This window comes from Thalassophryne amazonica, chromosome 6 (genome assembly GCF_902500255.1).
Source record: "Thalassophryne amazonica chromosome 6, fThaAma1.1, whole genome shotgun sequence".
Taxonomy (NCBI): Eukaryota; Metazoa; Chordata; class Actinopteri; order Batrachoidiformes; family Batrachoididae; genus Thalassophryne; species Thalassophryne amazonica.
Genome location: NC_047108.1, coordinates 37665846 through 37687562, shown reverse-complemented (window position 1 = coordinate 37687562; position 21717 = coordinate 37665846). Strand labels below are relative to the sequence as shown.

Genomic DNA, 21717 nt, shown 5'->3' with positions numbered 1-21717 from the left:
AGAGCCCAGACCTGAATCCAAATAAATATCTCTGGAGATATCTGAAAATTGCTGTGCAATGATGCTCCACATCCAACCTGATGGAGGATGAGAGCTGCTGCAAAGAGGAATGGTCAAATCTTCTCAAAGATAGGTTCACCAAGCTTGTGGCATCATATTCAAGAAGACTTGAGGCTGTAATTGCTGCCAAAGGTGTATTGAGCAAAGGGTGTGAAGACCTGTGTACATGGGATTTCTTAGTTTTTTTTATTTTAAATAAATTTGCAAAAATAAAAAAGATGTTTTTCATGTTGTCATTATGGGGTGTTGATTAGAATTTTGAGGGGAAAAAATTAATTTACTCTATTTTGAAATAAGGCTGTAACATAAATTGTGGAAAAAGGGAAGTGCCGTGAATAGTTTCTGGGTGCACCGTGTGTCCAATGAGAAATAAAATAAATTATTATTATTATTGTTACAGTTAGTTCATGTAAAGTCGTGTGTAATTTCAAGCCACAGCCATGTGAGTTGGACACAGCCTTTTATAATCTTTAGTGTACTTTTTTGACATGTGTTGGGATCACAAACATTAATCCTTCATCCAAGCAATGGAATATAACAATGCTTGGGTAGTGACAAGGCTATTTCAGCGTAGCATGTGTCTGTGTGCCTCAAGCTTTGTGCTTATACACAATTGTATGCATAAATTTATTGTGATGGGCGCTTTTTGTTTTGTGGGAAGTAAACCATGCGAAAAAATAGGTTAAAAGGAGTGGCCTTGAATCAGCCATGGCATATTGTTATTATTACTACATTATAATTACATTGACATTACATACAAGGTCTAGGTCAGGGCATCAATAAATGGCCTTGAGGCCACAGCTAGCCTTGAGACCCCCAACACTAGAAATAAGCACCATTTAGTTAGTGCAAACAACTTTTATTTGTTATTTTCTTTTTCATTGGCCAGAACTGCTTGGAAGTTGAATAAGTCTGTAAAGGGCATTTTTGACACAGGCAAACAGAATTGATAAATTTATAAAATTTGCTGAAGCTTCGATCTTTGAGCCCATTTCCCTCATGCATGGTTTTGACCACAACTGTCCATTAGTTGTCGTGGTCAATCTTGACCATGTCCTTTATAAAATATCAACTCATAAGACTCCTCTACAGCAACACCGTGACCTTATTATGACATGATAGAATACAATTCCATCATGATTGAACCAAGAACATCATGTATTAGTATGACATCAATATCATAGTTTATTGCATAAGACACCATAGAGACTGGAGGAATGCGAGGAAACAAGAATGTTAAAGCTGCTACATGATTTGGTCTACAAATAGGATGACTGATTCATAATCCCAACTTTGCACGAATATCCAAGATTTCCCCAAATTAGTTTCAAGATGGCGGAAAGAATAAAGGATGACAGTGAGAGAATTCTGTATTGATCATCTTAAACTGTATTATGGTTTAGGAGAGTTGTAAACAATTACAATCATTTCCAGTCCCTTCCCATGGACATGATATTTGATCACGACACCACTATCAAATCATGGCAGGTCATTTCTGATTGTTTAAAAAAATAAAGGTTTTAAACTACACTTGGAAAAAAAATGCTTTTGGATTTACATGATTTAAATATGTACAACATTGCACATGATTAGAATGTGTCCAAATAATATAATTTTCTTATGTTTCTGTGACGCATAAGAAAATTATGATCATGTGCAACCTCATGTACACATTTAAGTCGCATTTCCTTTTTTCAGTGTATGTGAATGTGCCTGTTATGCATATGGTGCAAGTATTCCAAAGCAGTGAAATAGAGGTTTTCTGGTAATTACTTCACCCCGCCTCATCATATAAAGCCTGTGTTGCTCGAAATATTTATGCAATAAGAGATTTATCAATCAGTCAGTCACACTGCAGGCATGACAAGAGGAAATATCTTGCAGCTTTATGCGCTGCATAATTTCCGTCACATCAGTAGTGTGCCATACCAAAACCCTTTTTTGTTGAATGAAATGAAGACTGTATTATCCAATTAATAATAATATTACATTAAACAGTCATGTTAGCGATGTTTGGTCAGTGGTCCTGTGGTGTTTGCGCAGGCTTAATGTGGCTACGCCTCTGTCCCACAGACACACACCTTTTGTAAATATGTCAGTTTGGGGGCTTAATATAAGACATCATTTTAATCAGCTGCAAATCAGTCTTCACAATTAACTGGACTCGTCTGTATTTCATCTTTTCACTGCTTGATCAGAACACGTATGCAGCTCGGTTCTGGCCAATGGCTCAGAGCGCTCACCTTAGTCAAAGAAACCAGACTATCCAGGCATAACATGCTCAGCGCGATCCAGACACGTGCCTATGAGACAAATATGTTGGGTGCACTGTGGACAAACTGCGTCAGGGTGTGTTGCACAGCATGTCCTTGTTTTCATATGGCTGTTGCATGCACGTTTTGTGTCAGACATGTCCTCTTTGACAAAAAGCACCATAGTTCAGCACCGCAGACAGCTCCTGCAGAATTGATTGCAAAAAAGACGATAGTTTTATAACTTCATGCCACATACATATCACAACAACACAACAGTGTTTCCACCATTGTGCGAATGTGCATATGCTTCACAAAAGAGTCTTATACGTACGAGGGCTGTCCATAAAGTATAGGTCCTTTTTATTTTTTTCGAAAACTATATGGATTTCATTCATATGTTTTTACGTCAGACATGCATGAACCCTCGTGCGCATGCGTGAGTTTTTCCATGCCTGTCGGTGACGTCATTCGCCTGTGAGCACTCCTTGTGGGAGGAGTCGTCCAGCCCCTCGTCGGAATTCCTTTGTCTGAGAAGTTGCTGAGAGACTGGCGCTTTGTTTGATCAAAATTTTTTCTAAACCTGTGAGACACATCGAAGTGGACATGGTTCGAAAAATTAAGCTGGTTTTCAGTGAAAATTTTAATGGCTGATGAGAGATTTTGAGGTGACACTGTCGCTTTAAGGACTTCCCACGGTGCGAGATGTCGCGCTGCGCTCTCAGGCGGCGTCATCAGCCTGTTTCAAGCTGAAAACCTCCACATTTCAGGCTCTATTGATCCAGGACGTCGTGAGAGAACAGAGAAGTTTCAGAAGAAGTCGGTTTCAGCATTTTATCCGGATATTCCACTGTTAAAGGAGATTTTTTTAATGAAAGACGGGACGCAGCCGGCGCGGAGCGGCGGCACAGGAAAAACACCTCCGTGTTGATAACCATTTGTAAAATCCAGGCGGCTTTTGATGGCTTTCAGTGGAGTGAGTATATGAGAAATTGTTTAACAGCTGGACATGTTCCAACTTGTCCTTAAGGCTTCCAACAGAGGTGTTTTTCCTGTGGCGGAGCGTCGCGGCGGCTGCGAGCCGACGCGCGGACCCGTCCGCACGTCTTTCATTAAAAAAATCTTTAACAGTGGAATATCCGGATAAAATGCTGAAACCGTCTTCTTCTGAAACTTCTCTGTTCTCTCACGACGTCCTGGATCAATAGAGCCTGAAATGTGGAGGTTTTCAGCTTGAAACAGGCTGATGACGCCGCCTGAGAGCGCAGCGCGACATCTCGCACTGTGGGAAGTCCTTAAAGCGACAGTGTCACCTCAAAATCTCTCATCAGCCATTAAAATTTTCACTGAAAACCAGCTTAATTTTTCGAACCATGTCCACTTCGATGTGTCTCACAGGTTTAGAAAAAATTTTGATCAAACAAAGCGCCAATCTCTCAGCAACTTCTCAGACAAAGGAATTCCGACGAGGGGCTGGACGACTCCTCCCACAAGGAGTGCTCACAGGCGAATGACGTCACCGACAGGCGTGGAAAAACTCACGCATGCGCACGAGGGTTCAAGCATGTCTGACGTAAAAACATATTAATGAAATCCATATAGTTTTTGAAAAAAATAAAAAGGACCTATACTTTATGGACAGACCTCGTATATGTGACCGCAGCCCCCCCAAACCACCTCCGCCACTGTATTCTTGAGGGGATTGTGAAGGAGACTGTTGCCAATTCTCCTAAATCTCTGACAGTCTTATCTCTGTGTGACCCAGGCATAACACTCACCAAAATTCACCAAGACACCACTAAGTCAATTCCCAGGGCCTGTCACCATTCAGTATTCTTGGTGGTGTCATGGTCAACAATTTTGTGTGTGGTAATGAGACTTAAAAGTGCATTTAGTCATTCTGCAATGAGGTACTTCAATTCACTCTGCCTGTATTTGGTGAAATTCAGTCAGGTTACATTGTTACACCCCACAAGCAAAGGCTGGGGAGCTCTGTCCATGAGTTTTGTATACACAACTCCTCCTAAACTGTTTTATGAATTTCAATGAACCTTCACACAGTGGTCCACCTAAACCAGTTTTTTATTTTCAGTGGAACTTTACACACACACACACACCATAAGGAGATGTGTACATCATATTTGTTAAATGTTGGAGTTACAAGTTAAAAGTTGGAGTTCCTTGTTGTGTACTACGTAATCAGCATCATATTTGTTTGCAGTTGTGTGGATGTGTATGTCACAACACCGTCTGTTCATGATTACTTGACCAGCTAGTGATGCTCATCACAGCTCAGTTTCTGATTATCTGATGTTGTCAGTGTTGACATGTCATGGTGCTGAAGAAAATCTGGATTTGGTTCTTCAGCAATGCTAATCCTTCGGTTCATGTTTGTAATGTTTTCCAGGGGCCAGTTACATCAGCAGTGCTGTGAGGAGTGGACATTTGTCAGCGAGGAAACCCAGGCCAAGATGGCTCGCATGGCTGCTGCTGCCGCCTGGGGTCTAGGTGAAATGTTTTATGATGGTTATGAAGTAATAAGATATGATTATTTAAATCAAATGTTAATTTACAAGTTACACATGATCATGTGCAACGATACAGGAGATGTCAGGGGAAGTGCAAGCACTTTCCCCAAACCAGTAGTTAACAAGCATGATCCTTGTGTCCTTCTGGTCAACATGTTGTCCCTGCTGTGTTCACACCTGATTCAGCCTGTGATCAGTTTAACACACCAAATCCACTTAACTGTGTGTGTAGACCAGGTTTAAATGGAAAATATGCAGGACAGAGACAAAAGAGGGTTTAGGAACCTCTGCTGTAGAATACCCTCCCCCTGACCCGGTGTCGCAGACCGATCAGTCCCCCCTAAAAATCGGTCGGCCCTGCCTTCACTATGCATGCGTCATCAGCCGCAGTTCACTGATTATCACCTTGTTTCTGCTTCAAACTGCACTCCAGTCATCATCTGTCTCAGCGACAGATATCTGAAGCTTTTGTACAACAATCATTTCCACATAAATTCAGCATTATTTCATCAGAAAAGATGGAGGAAGCAATCACAGCATCGCATCTACACGGGCTGCTAACTGCTGCATTCACTGCGCGTTCGCCATTTTAAAGCATCACCGATTATCGCCTTGTTTCTGCTTGAAACTGACTTTAGAATGATTTAAGAGGTTTTAACTTATCATCTGATGGTTAATAATCACATTAATCCATTTGATCGCTTTGGATGAAGAGACTCCGTCTCAGACGTGCCGCTGTGGTCTGAAATGATGCACGCGCAGTGGAGGCCGGGCGGATCAATTTTTTGGGAGTGTGCCATTTGGTCTGCAGCACCGGTTTTGATGGACTGTAGTCAAACTGAACACGAATGAAAACAAAACCAGCATTATTAGACGAGGTGTCTGTTGGCCTGCCTAGCATAAGACTGTTATTGTATTGGTGTCAGTGGGAAACTAAATACCCATGACATGAATCATGTCATGTATGTTCTGCCAGGATGATGTGTGGTTTCAGTCACAACAGGTGATGGGCCGCTTAGTTTTCTTTTTTTAATGCTGGTCTCCCATTGCCGATTTTTGGCCCCATTGACATCCTGATTACAAATACAAGGTAATCTTGTCTGATTGTCCACAACAGCGGTCTGTATTTGTGGGTCACAGAGTTATCACCAGATCACTGCCGACTGCATATGGGAATGAACGCAGCATCATGTGGCTCATGACGGAACTGCGTACATATGTGCTAATGTCTGTGGTTATAACACCATGTTACAAAGGTAGAATGTATCTGTTAACATCTGAAACAACTCATTCTTCTGAAGAGTGCAGCATGTCTTTCATTGGATTGTGGTTGTATATTATATTTCCAGTGGAGGTTTACAGAGGTCAGCCAATGGTGAGTCTTTGAACTGGACACACTCTGACCGATGCACTGACTTCACAAACAACACAGTTTACATTTTTTAGCTAGTAGCATGGCATCATCAAAATAACTGATGTGCCCAATCTTCATTGAAACAGACATTATTTATTACAAGAGACCCTGATGAAATAATAAAGCCATTTATAACAACACCATCTGTAAAGTGAAAATAGATGCATGGTGTGTGCTGTCTGATACCATATGCAACAAATACTCCATACAGCCTATATGCAAATCTCCATGATGTTTCTGCCAGAGCAATGAGTGGAGGAGTACTCCTTGCCATGGTGATGCTGTGTGCTGGTGTACAGTTACTGCACACCGTTGTTCAAGATCGTTGCTGCTCAGGTCATTGAAGTCGCTCTGTCCCAAACACAAAACAACCTGCATTATATTTTAATGTCAGGCTGCAATATTAACTTGACATCAAAGTGACTTCACAGCAAATCTACATTCAAGCAGAAATAATTTATTTTAAGATTCATTAATGAAATAAAATCCAAGGAGGTCTGTAAAATTAAAGTAAAAAATGAACATGCACAGATTACAGTTCGATCATTCAGTTTTGTGGCTCATGATGGGTCACAGCCTCACGATAATTTTGAACATGTTGGAACATTCTGCTGCGCCACAGCGAGCACCGCTTGCACACTATGACATGCTCCGATTGGGTATCCAATTGTTTTTTAGTCACTATAGTAAACAATAAGGTGCCAGAAACCTGCAGTCGGAGACCAGTTTTAAGATATCCTTTAATTAGACGTAACACTCATTACCCCAGTTGTTGTTTAAGTTCCTTACTTTTTTCTCCAGGGCACTGGGACAGCATGGAGGAGTACACATGTATGATCCCAAGAGACACGCATGATGGTGCTTTCTATAGAGCAGTGTTAGCGCTGCATCAGGACCTCTTCTCATTGGCCCAACAGGTGAGATATATCAGGGCTTGAAAATACGCCCAGTGGAAGGAACAACAGGTTTCTTACAATTCCTGTGTGTGTGTGTGTGTGTGTGTGTGTGTGTGTGTGTGTGTGTGTGTGTGTGTGTGTGTGTGTGTGTGTGTGTGTGTGTGTGTGTGTGTGTGTGTGTGTGTGTGTGTGTGTGTGTGTGTGTGTGTGTGTGTGTGTTGGCTTTATAGCTTTATATCTAAGGAAAGTTACAATTTAAGGAATTCCATGCAATACCGAAACATGTTTTTATGACTTTTCCAGACAGGATAAAATTTCTTCTTTGACCTAGATTTTATGGACTAACACCATCAAGACGCATCAGATGACTTTATAAAACTGCTCAATGAATTTTTCTGAAATTTGGTACAGATAATCCATGGGGGACTGTCTGGTCATGGTAAGTTGGACTTTTTGATTGAAACACTGTGGGACTTCAGGGTCCCCAAGAAGGGCAAATAATAATAATTATAATAATGATAATAATATTTTTTCACACTGTTCAATTTATGGGGGATGATTCACACAACCAATATAAGTAGTCTGACTCCATAACTTTAAAATTATCTTTAAAATAATTTTGCATTTTAAATTTTGCACAAAAATGCTATTTTCAGTCTATTCTGCATTTTGTACACCTGTCTCATGTCCTGGCTTTTTCCTAATGTTAGTTAAAAAAAGGGCTCACTTCAAAATAGTTTTAAAATATTTTTAGTACACATGTGCATGGAAAGAACTTAAGCCGAAGTTTTTAAGATGACAGTTTGTCAAGGCTCTGATGAAATTTCTCATATTCAAGCATAGTTTGGTCACCCCTTCTGCCTAGGTAGCACATAAGAGCCTCTTCAAATTTATTCACAGTTTTCATCCTCCTCTTCTCACTGGGCAGTGTCGCCATAATTCGAAAGATAGGGTCAGCTTTAGGTAAAACTGTGGAACTTTCCCTGGCAAACTGCATCTCTAGCTTTACCCTCTGCAATTTTGCACTCTCGTTCAAATTTTAAACTGCAAGGAACTGTTCAACTGCTACACTGTCAAGAAGGGCCCACCACTACATTTTAGTTTATCCAGCATCTCTAATCCTTTCTTTTCTCTGGGCCATTTCTTGCTTTTGCTCAGAGCTCTTCTGAAACGTCTCCTTCATGTCTTCTGAACTCCAGTTGAGTTCAATCTCCCTTTTAGCTTTTACTGCTTCCTTGAAACCTCTGAATCTCTTCACTACAACTTGCCGGCTTGTATATATCCTGCATGTGTGACTTCTACCAACTTACTGGAAGCATAAAATCTATTTATATTGAAATAAAGGTATCATGGCTATTTACTAAAAATTTGTACTCTGTGTAATATTATTTTGACCCCAGTCATGTGTTCAGTATAAGTTATAGAGCCTGCAGTGCAAACTGTTTGGCAACAGTGCACTTATTATTATACTGATTTTGTTTTTTTATGGGGTGGGGGGTTATTTTCAGGCTATACACCCACTTCCTATACAAAATATGTTCCAAATATCCCAGTGCATTACCAATTAATTGGACGCAATCATATTCCAAAATTTTTCTTTTGTCCCCATTATCACCCCATGATACCTTTGGCTGCTCCCTTGTTTTCACTCGGGGTCTCTGCAGCAGATCCCAGGTGGTTCCGCATGTTGACGCAACTCTGCATTACATGTGTTTTGTTTTGTTTTTTTCCAGAAAGAAAGTTGACTGACAGTCTGTCAGTTGTTCTGAACAGTGAACAGAAAACCTGTTCAATAACCTTTTTTGTAATTTTTCATTGCCATTAAATCTTTATAACAGCCCCCAAAAGCGCCAATAATGACACTTGGCACAATTCTCAATTTATTGCTAAAAATCTGCTTAACACTGTAGAAATTTGCATATATATTCTTTGAATCAATGTAAACTTACACAAAGATTTTCATTTAACTTGAATCTTTCTAAAGGCTTCTGTGGCCCCTCATAATGGTTAAAATATATTTTAAAAAAATCTGTTGATTTTCTCAAAATGCTTTCAATTAATTTTCCTGAAATATGGTCCAGGCATTCCTTGTGTCAGTATCTGATGATGGCAGGTTGACTTTCTGATTGAATAACTGCAGACCTCAAGTCACATGAAATGTCAAAAAAGGACATTTATCACACTTCTCAATTTACAGCTGAAAAACTGTTCAGTAAGATTTTCCTTGATTCTAAATATACAGTAGATTATTGACCCTGAATCATATTTGGTCAAAATTACTCTTTCTTTGTCCAAAGTACCTCTGGGCTTTTTTACTTTTTTGCTGTTCTTGTTGTTGCTAAAACCAAAATATTGCAAAAGTTTAAATTTTCATTTACAATGTGTTGCATCCTTGTTTGGCAAATGTTTAAATAAATTCTAAATCATTGCAACTCGTCAGCCTCCATGAAATGAAGAGCATACTGCCCTTGAAATCATCCTATTGAGGAGATCTGTTGGTGGTCACGGTGGTCTTTTCCTCGTGTGTTGGTTATTAGATGATCTCATAATCTTTTGAGAAGGATTTGTTCACACTAAATGCCAGTGCACCTAACAAAGATGAGCACAAATAAAGACACTAGCTGCTTGTAGAGTTTTTCTGGACTCGTTCAAGTCCATTTTCGCCACAAAGCCTTTGAGAGTTTTTTTTTCATGCCTTTTAATCACTACCTTGTTGCCCTTCCCCCAAATTCAGAGATTAGGTCCAGGTGTAGTCTATAGGATTCTGCCTCAGCTGCAAACGGGAAAGCAGACTTTTGATTCATGCTGACAAGGAGACAAATCACAATGAATGAAGGTGAATCAAAAGCAGATGGAGTGAGGGTGAAAGTTTAAATGTCAGACTGAGCTCAGTTTAGCCTTCCGGATGTGGTTGTAATCCTCACACTTAAGTCCTTTTTCTTCCACATGGCTGTTTCTTTCTTCTTTCTATACCTACAGCAATCAGACGTGCTCCTGGAGTCTCTCTGCATCTATTTGATAGGTTTCAGGTTGCGTTGCTCTCTAAATCTCCTTTTTGGTTTGCTCCATGACGATATGTAGACACTGATCTTGTTTTCTCAGTAAAGAAATCTACTATGCTAAGAAACTCATTCAGGCCTTCAGCTTGTTTTTCCTTGTTTCCTTTTTACGAAGTAAAACCCTCGTTTTGACTTTAGCATTGCACAGGTCCTAGTCAAGATTGGGTCTAATATTCATGAATGACATCGCACAAGAAAAAAGCCCCACAAAGGCTGGCATACCACACTGTTATAATGAAGTACTGTCAGTGAAGCGAAACTTATGTACAACCTTTATGTAGGAATGGAGGATTGGGTCACATGTTGTTTGTTCTGCCAGACACTGCATTTATTGGGAGTTGCCTGGACTACACATTTCCAGTGAGACCCCTGTACAGTAATCTGCATCTCTCATTGTCACCTTGATTCAACAACAGTCTTGTATCCCCTCCTTTCACTAATCATACCTGAGGAGGTCTTTTGGGACATCAGTCTTTCTTTTCCTCATTGCCAAAAGAAAAAAGAGTAATAATAATAATAATTGATGTGACTCCATCAAAAACAGCTGTGTTCGCTGGCCTTGGAGAACTTCCTCGGTCTGCCTCCCGCAGCTTACCATCCTGTTAATAACAGTTCCTAAACACTTTGGCTGTGGAAGCACAGCAAATCAGCTGTTCTGCCCTCAACAGTAGTGTCCCTGTTTGTCCTGTTTAATATCCGTATTTATTGGGCGTTTAATGTGCATTTTTTCCAGGTGACTGTGTCTCAGTTGTAATCACTGCTCAGGTTTCTGACGGGTGATGGAATGGTTGCAGTATCACTGACTTTGGAAGGGTGTACTGGAAATTTTTCGAGCTTGAATGTGCTCTGGCAGTTAGGGCATTTCATGAGAAACCCTTGGAATTTACATCACAGCCAAGGCAGGAACTGTGATTCCTGGCTCACCTTTGTATTCCTCTTTATCACCGTCACATTCTCCTTTCTATTTCCTGATAGGTGTGAATTTTAAAAGATACATTTAACATCCACGGCCATGGTTAAATTACTTTCACAGTGCTCTCAGCAGTTCATTTACCTGCAGTCATACAACCCCTGGCAATAATTATGGAATCACCAGCCTCGCAGGATGTTCATTCAGTTGTTTAATTTTGTAGAAAAAAAGCAGATCACAGACATGACACTAAAGTCATTTCAAATGGCAACTTTCTGGCTTTAAGAAACACTATAAGAAATCAAGAAACAAAATTGTGGCAGTCAGTAACGGTTACTTTTTAGACCAAGCAGAGGGAAAAAAATATGGACTCACTCAATTCTGAGGAATAAATTATGGAATCACCCTGTAAATTTTCATCCCCAAAACTAACACCTGCATCAAATCAGATCTGCTCGTTAGTCTGCATCTAAAAAGGAGTGATCACATCTTGGAGAGCTGTTGCACCAAGTGGACTGACGTGAATCATGGCTCCAACAAGAGAGATGTCAATTGAAACAAAGGAGAGGATTATCAAACTCTTAAAAGAGGGTAAATCATCATGCAATGTTGCAAAAGATGTTGGTTGTTCACAGTCAGCTGTGTCTAAACTCTGTATCAAATACAAACAACATGGAAAGGTTGTTAAAGGCAAACATACTGGTAGACCAAGGAAGACATCAAAGCGTCAAAACAGAAAACTTAAAGCAGTATGTCTCAAAAATTGAAAATGCACAACAAAACAAATGAGGAACGAATGGGAGGAAACTGGAGTCAGCGTCTGTGACCGAACTGTAAGAAACCGCCTAAAGGTAATGGGATTTACATACAGAAAAGCTAAATGAAAGCCATCATTAACACCTAAACAGAAAAAAACAAGGTTACAATGGGCTAAGGAAAAGCAATCGTGGACTGTGGATGACTGGATGAAAGTCATATTCAGTGATGAATCTCGAATCTGCATTGGGCAAGGTGATGATGCTGGAACTTTTGTTTGGTGCCGTTCCAATGAGATTTATAAAGATGACTGCCTGAAGAGAACATGTAAATTTCCACAGTCATTGATGATATGGGGCTGCATGTCAGGTAAAGGCACTGGGGAGATGGCTGTCATTACATCATCAATAAATGCACAAGTTTACGTTGATATTTTGGACACTTTTCTTATCCCATCAATTGAAAGGATGTTTGGGGATGATGAAATCATTTTTCAAGATAATGCATCTTGCCAAAAACTGTGAAAACATTCCTTGCTAAAAGACACATAGGGTCAATGTCATGGCCTGCAAATAGTCCAGATCTTAATCCAATTGAAAACTTTGGTGGAAGTTGAAGAAAATGGTCCATGACAAGGCTCCAACCTGTAAAGCTGATCTGGCAACAGCAATCAGAGAAAGTTGGAGCCAGATTGATGAAGAGTACTGTTTGTCACTCATAAGTCCATGCCTCAGAGACTGCAAGCTGTTATAAAAGCCAGAGGTGGTGCAACAAAATAGTGATGTGTTGGAGCATTCTTTTGTTTTTCATGATTCCATAATTTTTTCCTCAGAATTGAGTGATTCCATATTTTTTTCCCTCTGCTTGGTCTAACTGCCACAATTTTTTTTTCCTGATTTCTTAGTGTTTCTTAAAGCCAGAAAGTTGCCATTTGAAATGACTTTAGTTTTGTGTCATGTCTGTGATCTGCTTTTTTTCTACAAAATTAAACAACTGAATGAACATCCTCCAAGACCGGTGATTCCATAATTTTTGCCAGGGGTTGTATAACACTTTGCTCTAAGCACAGCTTCAAACCATTTTTCAGTGTTCTTGTCCGAGGTGCATTAATGTGTCGCTGTTGGCAGTACTTAGGCAGCCACAATATGAGCAGCAAGCAACAACACGTCTCCTGGCATCTGCACCAAGTGATTTTATATTCTAGTTTGGTGCCAAATGTAGCTGATTCTGATGGAAGTTTCACTGAAACATTTAGTGGATGAACTACGTTATCTGTCAAAAGAAAATAAATGGACATATTTTAATGATTAATTCTTTGTTTTATCAAGACAAAATGTTAAACAATAAAAAACCCTGTGATTTGAACATATATTGAGCACTGGTTGATTGACTGATTGACTGACTGATTGATTAAAATTGGAAATTGATTTCTTCATTTACTGATATTTTGCAGAATAAATGATTGATTAGTATTTAAATTACATTAGTTGGAAATGAAAACATACATGCAGTATGGGTATTTGGAGGCACACTAGTTTGCAGTTTTATATTGACTTTGTGGTCACATCAGTTCTGATCCTGTAGTCTAAACCTGGTAATCACACCCTGAACTAAACCATTTACCTTAAGTTCTACCACATTAGTAAATAAACAAATGGCATATTTTGTGGATTTGGGGGTTTGCATTTGCATTGTAACTGCTTGTTGATATCTTCAGACTTATTTTTTGATGCAACTGATTTAGAATCAAATGTCTGATTTGATGTAGTGTATTGACAAAGCAAGAGACCTCTTGGATGCTGAGCTGACAGCCATGGCTGGTGAAAGCTACAGTCGAGCATACGGGGTGAGTGTTCCCTTTAATCCGCCAAATATTCAGTGCTTGGCTTCACTTGACGATCTCATTTTTCATAGCATCCATGTGTAGAGATGCCACAATGAGAGAATTATATTTCAGCAATGATTTATGCAATTTTGATCTGTTCTTTGGAAGTCAGATGCATAAATATTTGTAATATCTCTTCTTCCCACTGGCCTTACTTTATCTCTATGTGTAGAATTATCTGAGCTAAATAACAGCATGCACAATGTTTCATACAGCTGTGGTCAGCTAAAATTATGATAAAAGCCACTTGATTTAAATAATTAAATCTACTTGTATACAAGTAGAACCAAGTCATAACAAAAGTCACTTCAAAGCACTATGCGCAAATCATTTCCATCCAGTATATCTATACATTGCCAAATCACAGCACAAGTCACCCCAAAGTGTTTCGAAAATCTTGACCAATCCCCCCCCCCCCCCCCCCCCCGAGAAAGCACATTAGCAACAGTGATCCGAAAAAAAAAGCTCCCTTAGGTATTTTGTGATTCTAGAAAGAAACCTCAAGCAGACCAAACTCAGTGGTGACCATCTGCTTTGGCCATAATAACCGGTCTTGAGAATTATTTGAGCGACTTGTCAAGCTGACTCAAACAATGAATACATATACAGCAGACAACCTGATAGTCTGGAAATAGCTTGAATTGTCGAGTGTTGTGTCATATCATTGTGTCATATTGTGGTGGAAGCGGTTTCTCATACATATTACAATATAAACCTGTAAATGGTCTCATTTCTTACCTCCACTCTAGAACAGAGCTATGTGTGTTTGTTTCTGTGAAGGCTCTCAGTTGTCCAGGTGGCTTCCATAGTAGAGATGCTTGAATCAAGCTTGAGGAAGCTTCTGCAATTAGGTTGTGTCCAGCAACCCAGTCCAGTTGAAGATTCAAGCTTCTCTACTATGTGTGTTTGGTAAAAGTGCGGAACAGAAGGTGACTTCTTGTAACACAACAGTGTGCTTGCAGTGGCTTTAGGTGAGGTAGCGAAATTTCTGTGCTCAATTCACAATTGCAGCACGAGTCAAGATTAATAAACTGCTTGAGCTTTGGCTCGATTATCCACCCCCAATAATAACAGTAACAAAATAAACAAAACAAACTACGAATATTAGTACTTTATTCGATTTATGTGACCTTATAGAGTACACAAGTAAGGTCTAGAACTGACCAATTCAGTGAGCAAGCATATTGGCAACAGTGTTGAGAAAAAACACTTCCTTTTTTGTTCAGTTTGGAGATGACAAGTCTTTTCTCACAGGTGCATTACATACAGGTTCATGATGTAGCCAAATACTTTTGGTGTATTACATCAGAAGCTAAAAAAAATAATGAAAGAGTGATCTATGTTTATTACACTGGAGAGGCTTTTCTAATGCCTGCCATTAACACATATATTTTGCATAAAAAATATAGTACAATTCATGAGTGTATGTATGTTTGATTCATAGGCCATGGTGTCCTGCCAGATGCTGTCCGAGCTGGAGGAGGTAATCCAGTACAAACTGGTGCCAGAGAGGAGGGACATCATCAGGGAAACATGGTGGGAGAGGCTTCAGGTAACTGCAGCACATTATGTGAGGACACAGACACACACCCACACACAAATGTGCTCATCCAAATGGAATGCAAAGCAGATGTTGGAAATGCTACTGTTACTAATGGGAGCCATTACTACTCAGCCATATGTGCACATGCAAACCACACACTCTTTTACCTCGGTGAATGTTTCACCATCTTTGACATTTCTACATCTATCCATCTGCCTATTTTCCTTTGCTTATCTGGGACTGAGTCAGTGGCTGCAGGTTTGGTAATGTTCCTCACACATCACTTGCCATGTGGAACATAGAATCCCACTAGCATGCTTTGGGTCTGAAACTAAATGAAAATGAAGAAGAGGTGAACTGGGAGTGAGCATTATTGTGCTGTGGTAGTACAGCTGGTGTCATGGCAGCACTGTGGAGCTGTGAGGGTCCAGGAGTCTTTTCTAGGATGGTGGCTCTCCACCACTAAATGATCATCCATGAGGCAGTTGGTCTCTGCTGCTTGATGATCATTCATTCAAAAGATGACTTTTTTACGTTAGAGGTTCAGTGCAGCTGAAGACGGTTTGCGCTAGATGAACCATGCAAGACCAACCTGCTGCAGGTCTTTTTCTTTTTTCTTAGTCAGGCCCTCCAGCTATAAATTGCATTGCACATTGTGTAGCAGCTGTGGTGACAAATTATAGTGTTCTTGTGGGAATGGGAATTGTTCCACTTGATTGATGGTGGTCCTCCAGGACATTATGTAATTTGTTCTGTTGGCGGGTAAGATGCCATGTAAGGGTGATATGATGCTGCTCTCCCTATAAACTTTGGGAGAAGTTACATAGGCCACTCCATTACAGGACAGCCACAGAATGCTGAGAGGTCTTCTTACTGCTTTTAGAAAGCCTGTGGTTCATTTTTGTCCATCATCTTCTGTGGGATGATGACATAGTTGTGGTTGCGGCAGTGGATAGGTCTCCTGAAATGAGTCGTAGCAGCTGTGTCATGATGCCTCCAAGCACCTGCTGGAGGATGACCTGCTGTCCGGCTCAGCCTGTGTCAGTTCTTGTTGTCTACAAGTAGGATACCCTGAGAAGGAAAAATTAAAGAGCTAATTTCATGTAATCCACACTGCACAGTAACTTCAGCCAAAGACTTGCTGCTGCCTGAATACAATTATGATGATTATTATCATTATTTGCAAATTACATAGTTGTTCATGCTGTTAAGATGAAAGAACCACAAATCTATACATAATTGGGAAGAATGGTGCCGTCAGTCAGACATTTGAAACTTGATACAGATGCCATCTTTGTTAAACTCGTACTCTCTGAGGAGATCAAGAGTTTATCCTTTACAATTTGAACCCCCGCCCCCCCCCGCGCCCCAACTGAATAAAAAGAGCTCATCTAAGACCTTGTATGTGCATGTTGAGGGCAAAATGTCCAATCAGACAGTTAAACAGATAAGCCTTTGATTTGTGACACACCATTCCTGACTGAACTTCATCCACAAGCTGCTTGGTGTAATATGACGTGCATAATGCTGTTTACCCTTGTTTCTTGCTGCAGGTTAGGTTGACATTTGGATGGAAATAACCACACACATGCTACAATTCCTCTGCACTAAATTCACAATAATTTTGACCCCTTTCAATGTTTTCCATTCATAAATAGAGAAGACACGTTTAGGACCTTCTATGTGAACAGGTCATAACGGCAGCACCAAACCTGCTGTTTTGCTACACACATCACTTTTGTCCATGGGGATTTAATGGAGGCTGGCCTCATTTGTCAAGAAATTATTGCAAAGCCTTTTGGTTCCTCATCAAAGGATGAGCAATATGACAAATGGTGTATGAAAAACCATCAACCCCACCGTTTATGTACAACTCCAATTCCAGTGAAGTTGGGACGTTGTGTAAAATGTAAATAAAAACAGAATACAATGATTTGTAAATCCTCTTCAACCTGTATTCAATTGAATGCACCACAAAGACAAGATATTCAATGTTCAAACTGATAAACTTAATTGTTTTTGTGCAAATATTTGCTCATTTTGAAATGGATGCCTGCAACACGTTTCAAAAAGCTGGGACAGTGGTATGTTTACCACTGTGTTACATCATCTTTCCTTCTAACAACACTCAATAAGTGTTTGGGAACTGAGGACACTAATTGTTGAAGCTTTGTGGGTGGAATTCTTTCCCATTCTTGCTTGATGTACAACTTCAGTTGTTCAACAGTCTGTGGTCTCTGTTGTTGTATTTTACACTTCATAATGCGCCACACATTTTCAATGGGCGATAGGTCTGGACTGCAGGCAGGCCAGTCTAGTACCTGCACTCTTTTACTCCGAAGTCATGTTGTTGTAACGTGCAGAATATGGCTTGGCATTGTCTTGCTGAAGCAAGACAAGCAAGCAGGAACATCCCTGGAAAAGACATTGCTTGGATGGCAGCATGTGTTGCTCCAAAACCTGGATGTACCTTTCAGCATTGATGGTGCTATCACAGATCTAGTACCTGCACTCTTTTACTACGAAGTCATGTTGTTGTAACATGTGCAGAATGTGGCTTGACATTGTCTTACTGAAGCAAGACAAGTAAGCAGGAACATCCCTGGAAAAGACGTTGCTTGGATGGCAGCATGTGTTGCTCCAAAACCTGGATATACCTTTCAGCATTGATGGTGCCATCACAGATGTGTAAGTTGCCCATACCATGGGCACTAACACATCACAGGGGTCGAATTAGTACGTGCATGTGCTAGTTTGTGCATGTATTATTTGAGCGGTGCACGTAATTTTATACTGCACTAGCACTGGTGCAAGTAACTTTATCCAAGTTTTATCAAATATAAGCACCAGTAGAATTAACCAATAAAAGAATAAATCAGGAAAAAAACAATTTCCAGTGTGTTGTCTTCATCTGCCCTGCATTTTATGACTCTCACACACAGAGCGAGTTGCTGTGCTCTGTTTGTTGTGGAAAGCTGACAAACGTTGCCAGCGGCGCCGTCCCTGGGTTCACAACATCCTCATGAGACGTTCCCAATTCGGGGAGTTTCATTATTTGCTGCAGGAGCTGCAGCAAATAACTGGAGCTGCAGGAGCTCCAGTTTGAGGACCTCGTGTCCCATTTGCACGCGCACATGTAAACAAAGAAAAGAAAAAAAAAACTGTCTACCGCTGCGGTTCCTCGCTCTCTGTCCCCTCAAACTCTGTCATCATTGTGTTATAAACCAGTCACCATTTGTTTTATTATACATCTGTGTAGTTAATAAAATTATCTTCATGGATGATTAGTTTGTGTGCGGACGTGAAAAAAAAAACTGGCTGTCGCTGCAGTTCCTCTCTCTCTCTCTCCCCTCAAACTCTGTCATAATTGTGTTATAAACCAGTCACCATTTGTTTTATTATACATCTGTGTAGTTAATAAATAAAATAATCTTCACGGACAATTCGTTCGCATGCGCATGTGAAAAAAAAACTGGCTGCCGCTGCTGCTGCTGCTGCTCTCCCCTCAAAGTCTCCCCAGAGAGAAAGAGTCTGACACATCAGAGGACGAGTTTTAAGGTTGATATAAGACTGACTTTTGGTTGTGCAAGTAACTTTTATTTGGTGCAAGTAATTTTTTTGTGACTAGTGCCAGTGCAAGTAGGTTAAAAAATGTATTTTGACCCCTGCACCCCCATACCATCACAGATGCTGGCTTTTGAACTTTGTGCTGGTAACAATCTGGATGGTCTTTTTCCTCTTTAGTCTGGAGGACACAACGTCCATGATTTCCAAAAACAATTTGAAACGTTAACCCATCAGACCACAGCACACGTTTCCACTTTGTGTCTGTCCATTTCAAATGAGCTCAGTCCCAGAGAAGGCGGTGGCGTTTCTGGATGTTGTTGATGCATGGCTTTCGCTTTGCATGGTAGAGTTTTAACTTGCACTTGTAGATGGAGCGATGAACTGTGTTAACTGACAATGGTTTTCTGAAGTGTTCAGTGATCCTGAGGGATCAAAGGTCATGGGCATTCAATGTTGGTTTTTGGCCTTGCTGCTTACGTGTAAAAAGTTCTCCAGATTTTCTGAATCTTCTGATTACATTATGGACTGTAGATGATGGAATCCCTAAATTCCTTGCAATTGAACGTTGAGAAACAATGTTCTTAAACTGTTGGACTATTTCTTCACACAGTTGTTCACAAAGTGGTGATCTTCGCCCCATCTTTGCTTGTGAATGGCTGAGCCTTTTGGGGATGCTCCTTTTATACCCAATCATGACACTCACCTGTTTCCAATTAGGTGTTCTTTGAGCATTCATCAACTTTCCCAGTCTTTTGTTGCCTGTCCCAACTTTTTTGAAATGTGTTGCAGGCATCCATTTCAAAATGAGCAAATATTTGCACAAAACAATAAAGTTTATCAGTTTGAACATTAAATAGCTTGTCTTTATGGTGTATTCAATTGAATATAGGTTGAAGAGGATTTGCAAATCATTGGATTCTGTTTTTATTTACATTTTACACAACGTCACAACTTCATTGGAATTGGGGTTGTATACGAGGTCTGTCCATAAAGTATAGGTCCTTTTTATTTTTTTCAAAAACTATATGGATTTCATTCATATGTTTTTACGTCAGACATGCTGCGACGCTCCGCCACAGGAAAAACACCTCCGTTGGAAGCCTTAAGGACAAGTTGGAACATGTCCAGCTGTTAAACAATTTCTCATATACTCACTCCACTGAAAGCCATCAAAAGCCGCCTGGATTTTACAAATGGTTATCAACACGGAGGTGTTTTTCCTGTGCCGCCGCACCGCGCCGGCTGCGTCCCGACGCGCGGACCCGTCCGCACATCTTTCATTAAAATCAAAAAGCAATCCGCCCGCATGTCTTGCATTAAAAAAAATCTCCTTTAACAGTGGAATATCCGGATAAAATGCTGAAACCGACTTCTTCTGAAACTTCTCTGTTCTCTCACGACGTCCTGGATCAATAGAGCCTGAAATGTGGAGGCTTTCAGCTTGAAACAGGCTGACGACGGCGCCTGAGAGCGTTGCGCGACGTCTCGCACCGTGGGAAGTCCTTAAAGCGACAGTATCACCTCAAAATCTCTCATCAGCCGTTAAAATTTTCACGGAAAACCAGCTTAATTTTTCGAACCGTGTCCACTTCGATGTGTCTCACAGGTTTAGAAAAAATTTGATCAAACAAAGTGCCAGTCTCTCAGCAACTTCTCAGACAAAGGAATTCCGACAAGGGGCTGGATGACTCCTCCCACAAGGAGTGCTCACAGGCGAATGACGTCACCGACAGGCGTGGAAAAACTCACGCATGCGCACGAGGGTTCAAGCATGTCTGACGTAAAAACATATGAATGAAATCCATATAGTTTTTGAAAAAAATAAAAAGGACCTATACTTTATGGACTGCCCTCGTACGTATTTCAGAGTGATTTCTTGTACGTCTGTCCCAATGACAGCCAGTTTGAAATTAGTTTAAAACTATTCCTTGGGTCCTTCTGTGTGAAATCATCAGGTGCTTCCCAGATCACCGACTCAGATTTTTATGATTTTTCTTTTTTTTTTTTTTTTTGCAAGTACCTACATATGTCTGATGAACACATGCAAAATAGTTCTGCTTAATTCCAAGTAGTTTTTAGATATAATTTTTTTTTTAAAAAGGTACCCACAATCCTATTTTTCACTCGCAAATGCATTTTGAGCTTTTTTCATTTTTCAAAAGCATTATTTCAGCTAAAAATGCAAATATAAAGCTTTATCTTATACCTATAAATGATACGCCAACGTGATTGGATAAAACACTAAAGAATTAATAGCAATACACCCTTTTCTCGGACGGGTAATATTTTTCATACCACCCAAGTAAATCAGCCAATCAGGTGTCACGTACAATTCTTTCCGCCTCGCTTAGAAAACAGTGCTTGGCACTTGACTTGGATGGATGATGAAAGAAGCAAAACACCTTCGCAATTTATGTCGATATTTTGATGAATTTCTTCATTTACAGCAGCTTCATTAAACAAATGTACTCGAATGATTATCAGCACAATGGCAAGCTTACAGGCTAACCTCCGCTAACACTAGAAGACAGTTGTCAGTTATGGCATCTGAAACAAGCGAGAAAAAAAGAAACAGCACCGTTCAGCTGAAGCATTAGTGGACGTAAAATATTCTTTGTCTGTTAAGAGCTTCGCTTCTTGTTCCACGTATGTATTTCCCACCGGTGTCACGTACGTCCACTAATGCTTCAGCTGAACGGTGCTGTTTCTTTGTTTTCTCGCTTGTTTCAGAAGCCATAACTGGCAACTGTCCTCTAGTGTTATCTGAGGTTAGCCTGTAAGCTCGCCGTCGTGCTGATAATCATCCGAGAACATTTGTTTCATGAAGCTGCTGTAAATGAAGAAATC

The 21717-nt window shown here is 40.2% G+C and overlaps 1 protein-coding gene across 2 annotated transcripts in view; it reads left to right on the top strand.

Annotated features, from left to right (window-relative positions):
• mtor (mechanistic target of rapamycin kinase) overlaps positions 1-21717 on the top strand; it is a 427661-nt gene that overhangs the window by 273666 nt on the left and 132278 nt on the right. For both annotated transcript variants that reach the window (XM_034171997.1, XM_034171996.1), the window contains exons 31-34: positions 4720-4820; positions 7056-7171; positions 13644-13721; positions 15205-15312. In XM_034171997.1, coding sequence (XP_034027888.1) covers positions 4720-4820; positions 7056-7171; positions 13644-13721; positions 15205-15312 — 403 coding nt within the window. The remainder of the gene's footprint in view (positions 1-4719; positions 4821-7055; positions 7172-13643; positions 13722-15204; positions 15313-21717) is intronic.